At 40.1% G+C, this 15,450-nt stretch overlaps 6 protein-coding genes across 6 annotated transcripts in view; 2 read left to right on the top strand and 4 right to left on the bottom strand.

Moving 5' to 3' along the window:
• The window catches only part of LOC135337480 (dynein axonemal heavy chain 7-like), a 63,548-nt gene that overhangs the window by 18,535 nt on the left and 29,563 nt on the right, over positions 1 to 15,450 (top strand). The window contains exons 10-19 of the mRNA XM_064533411.1: positions 6,103 to 6,189; positions 6,299 to 6,412; positions 7,346 to 7,473; positions 7,801 to 7,950; positions 8,386 to 8,539; positions 9,456 to 9,739; positions 9,902 to 10,037; positions 10,199 to 10,327; positions 10,613 to 10,747; positions 10,987 to 11,135. Of these exons, the coding sequence (XP_064389481.1) occupies positions 6,103 to 6,189; positions 6,299 to 6,412; positions 7,346 to 7,473; positions 7,801 to 7,950; positions 8,386 to 8,539; positions 9,456 to 9,739; positions 9,902 to 10,037; positions 10,199 to 10,327; positions 10,613 to 10,747; positions 10,987 to 11,135 (1,466 nt within the window). The remainder of the gene's footprint in view (positions 1 to 6,102; positions 6,190 to 6,298; positions 6,413 to 7,345; positions 7,474 to 7,800; positions 7,951 to 8,385; positions 8,540 to 9,455; positions 9,740 to 9,901; positions 10,038 to 10,198; positions 10,328 to 10,612; positions 10,748 to 10,986; positions 11,136 to 15,450) is intronic.
• Positions 1,283 to 2,184, top strand: LOC135337514 (uncharacterized). Its single transcript, XM_064533456.1, has one exon. The coding sequence runs from the start codon at positions 1,418 to 1,420 to the stop codon at positions 1,985 to 1,987; it is 570 nt and encodes a 189-aa protein (XP_064389526.1). The 5' UTR covers positions 1,283 to 1,417; the 3' UTR covers positions 1,988 to 2,184.
• Positions 3,294 to 3,918, bottom strand: LOC135337524 (uncharacterized). Its single transcript, XM_064533465.1, has one exon. The coding sequence runs from the start codon at positions 3,811 to 3,813 to the stop codon at positions 3,433 to 3,435; it is 381 nt and encodes a 126-aa protein (XP_064389535.1). The 5' UTR covers positions 3,814 to 3,918; the 3' UTR covers positions 3,294 to 3,432.
• LOC135337497 (Golgi integral membrane protein 4-like) lies at positions 4,327 to 5,637 on the bottom strand. Its single transcript, XM_064533438.1, has one exon. The coding sequence runs from the start codon at positions 5,585 to 5,587 to the stop codon at positions 4,469 to 4,471; it is 1,119 nt and encodes a 372-aa protein (XP_064389508.1). The 5' UTR covers positions 5,588 to 5,637; the 3' UTR covers positions 4,327 to 4,468.
• On the bottom strand, positions 11,405 to 12,002 carry LOC135337516 (uncharacterized). Its single transcript, XM_064533458.1, has one exon. It carries the CDS (start codon positions 11,934 to 11,936, stop codon positions 11,529 to 11,531), a length of 408 nt encoding a protein of 135 aa, XP_064389528.1. The 5' UTR covers positions 11,937 to 12,002; the 3' UTR covers positions 11,405 to 11,528.
• On the bottom strand, positions 14,096 to 14,620 carry LOC135337522 (uncharacterized). Its single transcript, XM_064533463.1, has one exon. The coding sequence runs from the start codon at positions 14,595 to 14,597 to the stop codon at positions 14,151 to 14,153; it is 447 nt and encodes a 148-aa protein (XP_064389533.1). The 5' UTR covers positions 14,598 to 14,620; the 3' UTR covers positions 14,096 to 14,150.

Genomic DNA, 15,450 nt, shown 5'->3' with positions numbered 1-15,450 from the left:
ATCTAGTATAAAATCAGTGCGCCCTCAAGGCAAGGGAGTTTATGAGGAATGTGCTCCAGGGCTGGGGTTTATGGTAGTTAAACCCCACCCAGTTGCTATGATACAGACCCCAAGTGGGGTATATGAATTTAGTATACCTACGTATATTTATTTTGCATGCATGCATGGGTTTGTACGCTATTACTCTTGCTACACATAGCACCCTTGTTGTGTGTCATTGACGGTGAACCTAATATACTGCTAGCTATACCTCTTGCCTGACGAGCATGCTTTCAGTTATGGTTTATGAATTTGGATGTTGCTGTTATTCAAGAGAGCTTCATTGCGAAGTCACAAGACCTGGATATTAAAGCTCAAAGGGGAGGGGGGGTGGCTCCTAGGGTGGCCTTTGTCTAGGGACACAATTAACCCGAGGCGCGCCGCAGCGTATTGTAGTCAGTCTGTCTGTCTGTCTGTCTGTCTGTCTGCCGTCTTGTGTATTCTGAGTTTGTTTAGTATCTGAGTAAATGTTTTTCTTATAGCTATTTTGCGTTTGGTTTGTACATCTAGTCCCTTAATTATGCCTCGAGACATAGCCGCACAAGGGATACGATAAAGCTGATTGTGTGCATTCATGTGTATGTCTGTCTGTGTCTGTTCCAGCTGTAACTGCTCAACAGTTGCAATGCGACAAAAACAACAGCTTCTATATATAGGCTTCTAGAAAGCCACGTCTCTTAGGATTAGCAAACTAAAGCTTCTTTCCTAGAGTTATGGCTAGTTTGACTAACAGTGAACGTGCATGACTGAGTGCTTGTCACTGATGCCCAGGCATCTAGTGTTCAGTGATTCTTGTAGTGGAAGGAATACTCACTTAAATAATGCATTTGAGTTTTATCAAGTAGTGTACGTTTGTGTTTGTATAACTGTTCTCCGTGTTGTGATTATACATGCACCGGCCCATACATTTTCACGCCTTGATCTCAGTTGTTAGGTGGATTAAACTGTTGTTTCTAATGACTATAAAAGTTTATACCAGGCAAATATGATCAGCTTTAGTGTGTGCTTACACATTTAGGTGTTCAAATTGCTTTAACTGCTCGAACACTACTTTATCTTTTTAATGTTGTGTCACTGTTGAAGTTCTTCAGTCCAAAGCCTTACGGCAGGAAGACTGATTGGCACCAAACACCACATGGAGTAAATGCAAGCAAAAGCAGATGTGTTAGTAACATTGGTCGGAAACTCATGCACTATAAGTGAAAGTAACTGTTGAAGTTCTTTAGTCTAAAGCCTTACGCCAGGGAGACTAACTGGAATCAAACACCGTATGCATGGAGTAAAAGCAGTAGTAACATTGGTAGGAAACTCGTGCACTATAAAAGTGATCAACTAAGAAACAGAAATAAGAATAATTACAGTACGTTAACGTTCCAAAATGAAGACAGCCATTGCTCTGATAGCACTGATCTCTCTCACCAGCAGCCTGGTGTGGGCTGTACCAAATCAGCAGGACGTTCAAGAAATCCTGGGAAATGCTCGAGACGCAACAGAGCAAGACGAGGATGATGTAGACCTTCAGTCGCTACTGGCAGCTGCTCAAGATGATGACGAAAACGATGAAGATGAAGATATGTCAGCACTCGACTCTCTAATGGCTGCTGCACAAGATGACGATGGAGATGATAGTGATGTTAATATGAAAGCTCTGATGTCACTAGCTCAAGGCGATAAAAACGACAAGGCTACAAGTCAGAAAAGAATTATATCTAGGCCTTGGTCGTGTTATCGCCACAACACACATAACAGCGGCTATTATGCCAGCTATTACAAGCGATACTACAACAACTATTACAAGAACTATTACAGCAAGTTGTATAAGGGAGCAAAAGCGTATGGTGACTTTGGATACAAAGTGCTGAATTTTATCAAGAGCTACACGAATAGGAACTTCCCCTACATGTACAAGAAGTACAGGTACTACCGTGGTATCAAAATCAAGGGATAAGCTTTTTCAAGCAGCTGCATGCATGCTGACATAAACTTGGAGTAGGAGTAGATTAGTGCATAATTATATAGACTGAACAGAATTGATATGCAATGATTGATGTATATAGTAATCCTATATACAGGCTGACTATTATATGCAAGTCAGTGTCGTAGTAAATTATCTAGAAATGCGTGATTATTGTGTTCATAAACAGATGCCTTTAAACAACATATACCTATATTAGTCTGGGGGCCAGACCTAATAGCTCGGGGGCAAAATCAAGAGAGCTAGGATTAGGTCTGGAGACTCTTGCAGCATTTCTGTGTGCTCTAGCGGAATATGGCCAGAGCCAATGAGATGCATATCCTATGTCATGTGATTTTTAACCCAATGAAATGCGAGTATTGCCTCTGTGGAATTTGGATTACAGCCAATGGAATTTAGATACAGCCAATGAAATGAGAGTATTGCTTCTTTATAACCTCCAATATCACAGTCTCCTCCCCTATTTACATTCCAAGAGCACACAGAAGTGCTGCAAGAGTCTCCAGACCTCTTTCTCTCTTCCCCCTCTGAGAAAAAGGTCTGGCCCCCAGACTAATACCTATATTATGTATATTACGTGGAGACTGAGTATTTGTTGAGCTATACTATATGGTAGTCCATAGTAGATAAAGTATAAGTGTATATGGGCTTATATTAACACAAGGACACAGCTGGAGGTTGTATACTAGAATATATATTTGTTTCATATACCAAATAACAGCAGTTATAATTATATGCCTTAAACACAAATATACAAGTATAGTACCACAAAAACATTTGCAATGTGAAAAGTTGCTAGGATTGGCCGGGGGGGACACCAAAAAGCGTAGAAACAAGAAATCTGGCGAGAGCACAACTCCAATCCGTTACAACGTCATTCACATGTACATGTTCACGAAATGTAAAATAATATTGTTGATAGTACATTAGCCTATTGGCTTTAACAATAACACAGTGATCTTTTGATTGCTGCGTGTATCCATGAACTTATACAACTTCTATATTCATCCATGCATTATTTTCTCTAACTGAAACTCCTTCCCTTGTATATCCACAAGGTTTCAATTCATAGTTTCGTTTGAAGTTGACACCTTATATTGTTTGTTTACCACTTTTTATTATCTGCTTATCTGAATATAAGAAGAGCCTGCATAATAGATTGGCAAGAAAGCTGTGTCATATTGTGCTCACTGCTCCTTGAACATATATGTAAGTATTTACTGCACACTAGCTCTTATATACGTTGCATAGCCCAAATATATTACAGTACGTTTACCGCTATTGACTTTCTTATTTGTAACTCCAAATTCAATTTCTGATTTCAACATTTCTAAGCTCTATATACTCTCTACACTAGTCTACTTCTACATCTGTTTCTCAGTTCTCGACAGTAGGTTTCCACAGTGATTGCGTGACGCTTAACGACGACCAGCGAGTAGGGGTAGGGCGTACTTTCCGTACTTAAGTCCGTACTTCAGTACTCTTGGTCCATACCTCTTGGCTGCACGCCCCACTGTTTTGACTGCTTTTCTGAACCATCCTTGCAACTGAGCTGGGATCTGCTCTCGAGCAAAGAACTCTTGAAGGGCTGCTTCCTCGCCGTCATCATCATCTTCTTGGAGTTGGGCAAGGAAAGACTCCATTTGAGCAGCATGGTCGTCTTGCTCGGAGGTTTCTTCTTGCTCCATCAGTTTATTCAGAAATGCCTCAATTTCAGCATCTTCATTTTCAGTTGGAGCAGCGTAAGCTACACTGGCTGTGAGGGCAACAAACGCCAGGACGAGAATAGCCACCTTCATGTTTAAGCGTTTCTTGAGTTGGTTGTAAGTAGTTGGATGAGTTTGAGGAACGGTTATTCTGTGGCAGTCGTGTCGTGTTTTTATAGACAAGAGGACGCAATGTTGTACAGACAAATACACGTATAGTGTATATAATTATGCATGTTGGCTGCTATATAGATTCTGTGTATGGTACCTCGGGCTTAGGTTCCCTTCATCAACAATAGGTTCCTATGTTTGTCTGTATACTCTTACTATTGCTATATACATGCACCGTTGTTGTGAGTCCTGACAATGAGCCTCTAGCTACCTCTTGCCCGACAAGCATGCTTGTAATTTTGGTTTCTTTGAATCCAATTGCTTCTAACTACCTGTTTACTGAATGTTTTGTGTGTGCTTCTATATTGTACTAGGCATACACAAAGTTCCTTTTTTGCGTCCGTCTGGTGTTAATAAACTACCTGGAACAAATTGTTATGTTAATGGTTAGTAAGATCTGTTTATCCTTGCACATGCATGTAATAAAATTCACAATCAAATTTTCCCTATCTTAGACTTTGTACTCGACCAACTTCTATACAATGCTTATACGTACATGAGACTATAAAAATGCTAGCACATCGATACTGACTATGTATGTTCTGTTCTTGTTTTTATCTTTATATTATAGACTCTACTATTTATTGTCGAGTGATTCCCTCATTTGATCAATGAGCTCTTGAAGGGCAGCATCATCGTCTTCTTCAGCCTCACTGAAAGCCATTTCTTTTTTATCTGCCTCGAATGCCTGTTCATTCTCATCATGGTCTTGTTCCATAGCCTCCTCTTGCTCTGTTCCCACGTCTTCCTGCAAATCCTGCTCTTGGGCTAATGCTTCCATTTTCTCTTCCAATTCTTTCTCCTTTTCGTCCAATTTTTGTGCAAGCTTTTCGAATAGAGCAGTGATTTTTTCATTCTCGATTTCAGCAACACTTTTTCCCTCATCTTGTTCTTGGGCCAAATCATCGAGTGTTCCCTCTAAAGCAGCATTTTCGAGACGTTGAGATCGAGCTATGTCCTCATCCAGCTGCTTGGCATCAAGTTCTTGCTGTTTGGTCAACCTTCGATTAATTTCCTCGATAATAGCTTCAATTTCTTTGTCACTCTCTATTTCTGCCTCCTCTGATGGGTCAGGTCCGCTTTGCTCATCTTCAGCATATTGCTCTGAAGCTTCTTCATCAAAATCTTGCTCTTGGGCCATATTCTCATCTTGTTCATCTGCTAAGTCCTCATCAAAGTTTTCTTCTTCTTCTGCTTGTTCATCAAAATCTTGCTCTTGAGCCATGTTCTCATCTTGTTCATCAAAGTGTTCTTCTGAAGCCTCTTCATCAAAATCTTGCTCTTGGGTCATGTTCTCATCTTGTTCATCTGCTAAGTCCTCGTCAAAGTTTTCTTCTTCTGAAGCTTCTTCATCAAAATCTTGCTCTTGGGCCATATTCTCATCATTGAAATGTTCCTCTTTAGCTGACTTTTTTTTCAAGAGTTTCTGGATAAGAGTGTCGATTTTGCTACTTTCAATTTCAACATCTTCATCTTGTTGAGGTGGATCGGGTCCACTTGGTTCATCTACTTGCTCGTTAGCTAAATCCATATCATCCCTTAATTCTGACTGTTGCTCAACCATCTCTTTTTGTAGAATCTTCTCGAGAAGAGCCTCAAATCTTTCAATTTCAGCATTCTCATTGTTGCTTGGAGCAGCGTAAGCCACACTGGCTGTGAGGGCAACCAAGGCCAAGACAAGAATAGCCACCTTCATGTTTGCTTTAAGAAAAACGTTGATTTTAGACTTTATTTTTGAACAAGTTTTGTATACTTTTATAGAGTTGAAGTGTGCTTGTGCAGGTATGTCCTTGCCTTAATTTTCAAAGGGTTCACTTGACAGCAGTTATACATAGTCAACATTTTCACGAGTATAGCTGTGCAATACTTTCCCTTATTGTCTTAATTCTGAGGTACTGTAAACAAGTTAGCAGTGTTCTGTCACTTGACAGCAGCTAAAGAGGCCAACATATTTATCATGTGTGTGTGTGTGACTTGTATGTGTACATGTCCTAATATGTACATAGTCCCAACACTTGCACAGTTTCATATGTGCATGTGTATGCGTGATGTGTGTGCGTGTATGCATTCGTTTCTGCTTTTAATAGTAACTTAAATTCGTACAGTATACTATAATTATAATATACATGTATAGCTATACATAATTAGGTATCAAAGTGTACATGGTATAATTATGTGTATACCCCATTAACCTATTTGACCCCTGTACAGATAGCTAGAGTGCTTGAAGAAGGCTGGAAGGATCCCATTGAACACATCAAGCTCTTTGACAAGTATGAGGCTCTCATCACGAGAGAAGTAAGTCCATAGACACAAGATCACACTGTCTGTTTTCAATGTGCGCCTTAACTGTGTAACAGCTTCTATAGGGTATCAGGTTTCACTTAATTACTTGCTGTATTTGCAGGCTGACAGTCAAGTGGCTGAGTTCCTCAAAGAAGAGCATACCTTCCCAGAGTATGAGAAACTGGTGCTGCAGTACAAAGGCCTCGTGTCAGAGCTACAGTATGAAGTGCAGAAGGTATTCTCTAAGTCCTTACCAGTAACCAGTCATTATGTGGACGTATATGTAATTATGTACAGTGAAACCTGTCTTTAGTGGTCACCCTTGGACAGACCAACAGTGGCTGTAATAAAGAGGTGGCCTGCTAAACACAGGTCCAAAACACGTGAAATACTTTGTTTGCTAGAATTATAACTATACATGCATAGAAAGGTGACCCATGCATGAGATGACCACAACAGACAGGTTTCACTGTTGTTATAAGAGTCATACAGTTCCTTTTGTGTTATATGGTTTGTGTTATATGGTTTTTATTATGTAGCCTTTAGGCATGGTTTGGTAAAGGTGGTCTCAATATAAAACACATATCATGCTATATCTACATTTCCCTTGCACATGTGTGTGAAAAGCCATGCATGCATGTTCCCTACATGTGTACATTGCACATTTCAATCTTATAATAGAAAGGTGACCCACGAGCTGACCACAACAGACAAGTTTCACTGTTACCGTATAGCGGGTAATTTTTGGGGGACAAAGCAGTAGTTAAGTTAAGTTACATACCGTGTAGAGGGTAATTTTCGTGGGGGCAAAATATTCGTGGTTGAAGGTCTGACCACGAATATTTTACCCACGAATGAAGCGACCTTGCCTACCTTTACCTGCAGTGCAAGCAGCTGACTAACTACTGCTTTGTCCCCCAAAAATTACCCGCTATACGGTAACAGTGAAACTTGTCTGTTGTGGTCAGCTCGTGGGTCACCTTTCTATTATAGCAATAATTAATTATTATTATAGAGCCTAGCACACAACCTATTTCTATTAGCAGGCCACCTCTTTATTATTTGACCCATTGTAGGGATGTTGGTCTATACTGAAAGAACACTATATAAGTACAGATATGTACTCATACCTGGGATTATTTCACATTTTACTGTACTACCTTCCTAGCTGGTGCCACTGGGTCTGTTTGAGTTGCACTGTGATGAGGTGACCCGATCTCTCTCAAAGAGAGCTGATGCTCTACTCACTCAACTACTGAGCCGGATGACAGATAGCAACAGGAAAATGAACCAAGCGTACGTACAATGTAACGTGTATCTATAATTTAATGCTCATAATATATATATATATATATATAGCTATACCTTTGCTTGTAGTGTGGAGTATGGATATATCTCTCATTGCATGTATTTGCATACTTAATAATGTCTTGTGTACCATTTTTAACAGTTAACATGCAAGCTTCCTTATCCAAAAGTTGCGTAACCTTAACCCTTAGTACCTGCATGACTGTACATATTTTTTCACTACCCAATATCAACATGCAATTATAATTATGGCTATGATTTAGAAGCTACTAAAGTATGCACACTTGTAATGGACAATTGTGTTTGTCTGTGCAGTATTCGCAAGGAGTATGAGGAGATCGTGGACAAGGCTCTCACTACTCCCTCCAACACTCAGCACCTCATGGAGCTCAAGGAGTTTGTGGAGAATGCTGAAGAGAAAGATCTCGTCGAGCTGGAGGAGAAGATGGTCGAGGCCAGGCATAGGTAATCAACACATCGCTTGCAAGTACAAGTACAGTATATCGATCTAAAAACCACCTCCTATTCATTCACTCGATACTTTGAAGGCCTATAACTATGTAGCTAATTTCACAACTAAAAAATGCTGCATTCTGTAGCTATTCTAAGGCTACTAAAAATGCTGCATTTTGTAGCTATTTTAAGGCTAAAAGCTCTAACACACGGTGTGTCCAACATCTTTTGGGTTGTTTTTCGCACAAGTCCACTATAGCTTACTGTACATTTTGAAGGCCTATAACTTAATTGAGTTTAGTGTGGTTAATTAGCTATTCTAAAGGCTAAAAACTCTATGTGTTTAAGTAAATCCAACATCTGTAATGGGCCGAAATCCAGTTTTGCGCGCAAGTCCATAATCTCTTACTGTACATGTATACCTCCTCCCTTTCCCCATGCACTCAGACTGGAGTTTCTGGCTGAGCACACTTCAATAACTGTTTCTGACCTGAGGCTCAATTCTGAGACATTTCGTTGGTTGGAACGCATGCCCCCAATCCTGGAGGAGCACAGGGACATCACCACACGAAGCAGGAGAGAAGCAGAGGAGGCACTTAAGGTGAACCCAGTTCTTGAACAATGGCCACTACTTCAATTCCAATTGGTTTATAAGCTTGTAATAATGCATGATAGTTCATAACATGGTGTACAATATAGCTTAAGACTGTACGTACAATTATGCCTCTGTGCGCATGCGCAAGCGAGGTATACGGTAGTGTGTCTGTCTGTCTGTCTGCCTGTCTGTCTGTGTGTGTGTGTGTAGACTGCTACAGCTGCTCAAGGATTAATCAAGTGCAAGTAAGAGTTTCTATAGGCTTCTAGTCATGTTTTCTTGGATTTCAATTTGTGGATTTGTAAAATAATGCTTTGTTCTCGAGTTATGCCTAGTTTTGCTTACTTAATTGGAATGCCATTGCAGCCTTTTCAGAAGAGTGGGTAGCAAAACTTGTTCACCGAGTGTTGCTACTCTACTTAGTAGTTAGCTCTGCACTAGAACGCTAGCTATTGGTAGCTGCAAGAATGAGAAGAGAGCTGCAAGGCTTTGCTGATGCAGCCATTAATTTTATAGACTTGAACTTTTGGCATCGATCATTTTTAACAAATATCATGGTCGATCATTACCCACTCTTTGAGTTTGCATGCAGCAAAATTAATTCCTGTTCATTCATTATTAATTAGAATGTATAAAAAAGCTATTAGGTTATGTAGCTTTGGCATCTCCACCGAGGCATCAGCACCTGCGGTTCTTTCATTATGTTCATGATTATACTAATTCGTTGTATTAAATCTGACCACTAAACTATTGCAAAACTCACAATACATATGATATGTCAGTGGTTGACCTACATTTACGTATATACAGTGTAGTAACTGTTACACGAGGATTATTTTCCTTCAGGGTGTTCACTGTCATACATTTAATGCATGTATTCGTCTATAGTATTCGATGTCAGTCATACACATTTATATTGTAGCTTCGTCGTGAGCGTTTCACCACAGAACTGGAGGGCTATCAAACACAACTGAATGATTTCACTTCATTCAGTGACCTCGAAGAAATACAACGCTACCTCAAGAAATCTCAAGCTCTTCACGCAAAGCTCGAGGAAGCCGCAGAAAAAATTGAGGGTTTCAATTTGGAAGAGGATGCCTTCGACTGGGAGAGGTCACAGTATCCACTACGGGGACAACTTGTGAAGACCCTTGACCCTTATCGCAATTTGTTCAAGACTGTCACAGACTTTGAGGATAAGAACCGGTATTTTAAAGTGTGAAATAATTATTTGTATTTTAATTATGTATGCTGAGTACGTGTTTGTTGAATAAATGTCTCGCCTCCACCACACACACACACACACACACACACACACACACACACACACACACACACACACACACACACACACACACACACACACAGTACATGGATGGAGGGTTCAATGAGCGGTGTGGACCCTGACCAAGTGGAGAATGAAACCGGTATCTTATGGAGAACACTCTATAAACTGGAGAAAGGATTTCAAGACAACCCCAATCCACTCAATATGGCTAAAAAGGTTCTATGCTAAACAATAACGTAAAAAGTATGCTCGATCCACGAATCCTTGTTACCAACAATATATACATCTGTTGCAATGTATGTACTCTACAATTATGCTGCTCATGCAATTAATTATTACTGTCCCGTATTAAAAGCCAATTTTTTTCTCTCTGGCAGGTCAAAGGTCGTGTTGATGCGTTCAAGGAGCACCTCCCTCTCATAGGAGCTATATTCAACCCTGGTCTCAGGGACAGACATTGGGAGAAGATGAGCTCCATAGCCGGACAAGACCTAAAGCCAACAGAGGTAAATTGACCGTTATTTATGTACGTACTGTATTACTACAATGTTTTGTGAGTGAAAAATCTTTGCAAATGAGCTAAATCAGCAGAAGTGTTGATAATTTGCTATCTATATTTTGCGATCTGGCAAGAAACGTGAAAGTACCTGTATTATGTCTTTGCGATTTTATTTTTACGAAGCCACTTGCACTCGTAAAAGTTTGCATATGTTTGATGCTCGCAAAAAGTTGTAGTAGCACGATAACAACAACAATAGCTTAATATGATATTATTGCCTCTTTTCTTCCAGACGTCCAACCTTCGATCATACGTTGATCTGAATCTGGAGACATACTTGGAGCAGTTTGAGAACATCAGTGAGGCAGCCAGCAAGGAGCACTCACTCGAGAAAGCCATTGAGAAAATGATATCGGAGTGGGACGAGGTGGGGCAGCACTTAGAGCTTGCCTTTCATTGTCTCGTGTATTGCAATTTGATTTTTAGTCTTCCTAAAGTTTCTTTTATACTTTAATACGTACCACTCAGTATACTGTTAATGCTAGCATAAGACCTCCCTAAGGCAACCAGTTTATACAGGACATTATGACGAGTAGGTACAGCAATCAAGTGAAGCAACTTTACACAGTACATGACTATTATCAACACGGTCTGTGTCTTTTTCAGATGGAGTTCACTCTAATCACATACCGTGAGACGGGTACCAAGATCCTCACGTCAGTTGATGACATTCAAAACCTCCTGGACGACCACATTGTCAAGACTCAGACCATGATGGGCTCTCCATTCATTAAACCTTTCGAGGATGAAATAAAGTAAGTCACAAAGATGTTGTACATAAGTAAATTTTTCAGCCAGTTGTACGTAGTTTGAGAAGTTTGAGGAATGGTTATTCTGTGGCAGTTGTGTCGTGTTTTTATACAAATGTACAGACAAATACGCGTATATAGTGTTAGTTACTTTAGCTAGATTCTGTGTATAGTACCCCAGGATTTTGTTCCCTGCAGCTAGATTTAGTTTCCCAGTGTACGCTATTACTCCTGCTACACATGCATGTAGCACCCTTGTACATCGTGTGAAAACACAAATTCTCATTTCAATTTTTCCATCAAAATGTCTAAGCTCTACTCTTCTAAACTATAGTCTACTTCTACATGAGTTTCTCAGTTCTCGACAGCAGGTTTCCACTATGAAACACTGCGTGACGCTTAACGACGGCCGAGTGCCTTTACTACGCCTGGTCCGTACTTCTTTCCGTACTTTAGTACTGTTGGTCCATACTTCTTTCCGTACTTTAATGCTGTTGGTCCATACTTCTTCACTCCTTTTACCACACTCCTGACTGCGCGCCTCCATCCTTGCACCTTAGCTGGGATCTGCTCTCGAGCAAAGAACTCCTGAAGGTCTGCTTCCTCGCCGTCATCATCTTCATCTTGGAGTTGGGCAAGGAAGGACTCTATTTGAGCCGCACGGTTGTCTTGCTCGGAGGCTTCTTCTTGTTCCATCAGTTTGCTCAGAAATGCCTCAATTTCAGCATCTTCATTCTCAGTAGGAGCAGTGTAAGCCACACTGGCTGTGAGGGCAACAAATGCCAGGACGAGAATAGCCACCTTCATATTTAAGTGTTTCTTGAGTCGGTTGTAAGTAGTTGGATGAGTTTGAGGAAATTGGTTATTCTGTGGCAGTCGTGTCGTATTTTTATAGACATGCAAGAGGACGCAATGTTGTACAGAAAAGTACATGCACGTATAGTGTATATAATTATGCATGTTGGCTGCTGTATAGATTCTGTGTATGGTACCTCAGGCTTAGGTTCCCTTCATAAAAAATAGGTTCCATATGTTGGTCTGTATACTCTATTACTATTGCTATACATGTACCCTTGTTGTGAGTCCTGACACAATGAGCCTCTAGCTACCTCTTGCCCGACAAGCATGCTTGTAATTTTGGTTTCTTTGAATCCAATTGTTTCCAACTACCTGTTTACTGAATGTTTCATGTGTGCTATAGGCTGTACACAAAGTTTCTTTTTGCTACCGTCTGGTGTTAATAAACTACCTGGAACTATTGTTATGTTAATGGTTAGTAAGATCTGTGTACGCACATGATGTGCCCTAGCTTGGACACTAATATGGTTATAGTTCACAATCAAACTTTCCCTATCCAACTATATTTTAGACTTTTGTACTTCTATACAATACTTATATGCATATGAGACTATAAAAATGCCTGCACTTGACATACGTATACTGACTATTATGTTCTGTTTTGTCTTTATCTGCATACATGTACAATAACACGTATAATTATATCAGGGATGAAAATAAGTATTTTATCACTGGCTAAACTTTGTCAGGTCATTTTCAATGTTGACCAGCCATCAGCAAATGATGACCTGGCCACTCACAGCCAGACGTCACATGTCCGCAGGGGTGAAAATAAGTATTTTATCATTGTGTCAAATCATTTTCAATGTTCACCTGCCACCAATGAATGTACCTGATAGCCTGTCGTCATAATCATAATTATGTCTTATTGATTTTTGTTTTGATGTTTATAATCGTAATAATAATATTATGTTATAGTTGTGACACATGCACGAGTGCCACATGGGATATATTGGCTCTAAGTTCGAGCTAAACCAGTCTAAAGTCCACTGACTGTCTATTAAACTCAAAAGCACCAAAGAGTAGAAACATATCTTTCTGATCTAGCCAGTATGGAGTCAGGACTGATGATACTTCTCATAAGAGCACTGCCACTTCTTGGATAGGTTCTTGCTTTGAACTGCTTGCATCAATGGCACTGGGATGCACTCAGTTTTCTTGAACTAGCTACGTAGATACATGCATGTACGTAGATAGATCTAGTAGCTCTACAAATTATTGCTGATTCGCCTTTTTCGCACACATGGCAGATAATTAATTTTCTGAGCATGCGCAATTGTTGTCCGGCCAGATGGCAGTTCATGCAGTACAAATAGACGGCCAAGCAGGCTATATGCTCAGATTTTGGCCGGTGGCCGGCTGTTATTTTCATCCCTGTATATATATTGTAGCACTTAGTAGAAAGTTATGCACTTGTAATACAGCTATTTATCCGAGCTGCTAAAGAGGCCGTACGGGTGGAATATTTCTCGGGTGTAAAATTTCGTGCAATTCAATATTTTGTCTTTATTGTGAGGGCATACAAAGCCTTCCACGGGTTCTAATTTTCAGGTTCTGCAGCCACCCACGAAAAACGCAAAATTAAAAACACCACGAAATTTTCTGCGTGCACGGTATATATAATTATTGTCAGTGCAGACGTATATAGCTTACATGCATGTAGTTATAGCTGAGTGTGCCTGGCCTAGTAGCAACACGTATACGTAACTATAAAAACGAGACTGATCATGTAGATTGTGGATTTTTGTAAAATTCTCATTTTGAATCCATCTACCTGCCACAGAGAGTGGGAGGGCAGGTTGCTATTGGTCCAAGAAATCCTCGATGAATGGCTCAAAGTGCAGGCCACCTGGCTCTATCTCGAGCCCATCTTCTCCTCCCCTGATATCATGGCCCAGATGCCGGAGGAAGGCCATACACGTATTATTACTTTAGCTGCTATATTCTGCGTATACTACCCTGTGACTAGGTTCCCTGCAGTTAGATAGTTTCTTAGTGTACGCTAGTACTCCTACTACACTTACATACATCGTGTGAAAACACAAATTCTCATTTCAATTTTTGCAATTGCATCAAATTTCTAAGTTCTACTCTTCTACACTAGTCTATTTCTACATGAGTTTCTCAGTTCTCGACAGTACGTTTCCACTGAAACACTGGCACTTAACGACGACCGAGTCCATACTTCACTCCGTACTTTAGTGCTGTTGGTCCGTACTTCTTCACTCCTCTTGCCACCTTCCTGGCTATGCGCCTCCATCCTTGCACCTTAGCTGGAATCTGCTCTCGAGCAAAGAACTCCTGAAGGTCTGCTTCCTCGCCGTCATCGTCTTCATCTTGGAGTTGGGCAAGGAAGGACTCCATTTGAGCAGCATGGTCGTCTTGCTCAGAGGCTTCTTCTTGCTCCATCAGTTTGTTCAGAAATGCCTCAATTTCAGCATCTTCATTCTCAGTAGGAGCAGCGTAAGCCACACTGGCTGTGAGGGCAACAAATGCCATGACGAGAATAGCCACCTTCATGTTTGAGCGTTTCTTGAGTCGGTTGTAAGTAGTTGGATGAGTTTGAGGAATGGTTATTCTGTGGCAGTCGTGTCGTGTTTTTATAGACATGCAAGAGGACGCAATGTTGTACAGACAAGTACATGCACGTATAGTGTATATAATTATGCATGTTGGCTGCTGTATAGATTCTGTGTATGGTACCTCAAGCTTAGGTTCCCTTTATCCATATGTTTGTCTGTATACTCTATTACTATTGCTATACATGCACCGTTGTTGTGAGTCCTGACACAATGAGCATCTAGCTACCTCTTGCCCGACAAGCATGCTTGTAATTTTGGTTTCTTTGAATCCAATTGTTTCCAACTACCTGGAACTATTGTTATGTTAATGATTAGTAAGATCTGTGTACGCACATGATGTGCCCTTGCACACTAATATGGTTATAATTCACAATCAAATCAAACGTTCCCTATTCAACTATAATTATTTTAGACTTTTGTACTCGACTAACTTCTATACAATACGTACATGTATACGTATACATGAGACTATAAAATGCTTACACATGATACTGACTATTCTTGTTTTATTTGCATGCATATACAATATATCATGTCACAGTATACCATAGTGATAAAAGTTATATGCACGATACAAACTAATGGTATTTATGCGAACGGCTAAAGAGGCTAATTGTCAGTGCATACGTATAGCTTACATGTAGTTATAATTATAGCTGTGCCTGGCTGCCTATAGAGCAATACCTATATACGTAAGACTGATAGTTTGTTGATTCTTGCTCATTTTGGATACAAAATGAGCAAGAATGTTCTGTTTTGTCTTTATCTGCATACATGTACAATAACACGTATAATTATATCAGGGATGAAAATAAGTATTTTATCACTGGCTGAACTTTGTCAGGTCATTTTCAATGTTGACCGGCCATCAGCAAAATTAA

The sequence above is a fragment of the Halichondria panicea genome, chromosome 6, assembly GCF_963675165.1.
Source record: "Halichondria panicea chromosome 6, odHalPani1.1, whole genome shotgun sequence".
Taxonomy (NCBI): domain Eukaryota; kingdom Metazoa; phylum Porifera; class Demospongiae; order Suberitida; family Halichondriidae; genus Halichondria; species Halichondria panicea.
This window is presented reverse-complemented; position numbering and strand designations above follow the sequence as displayed.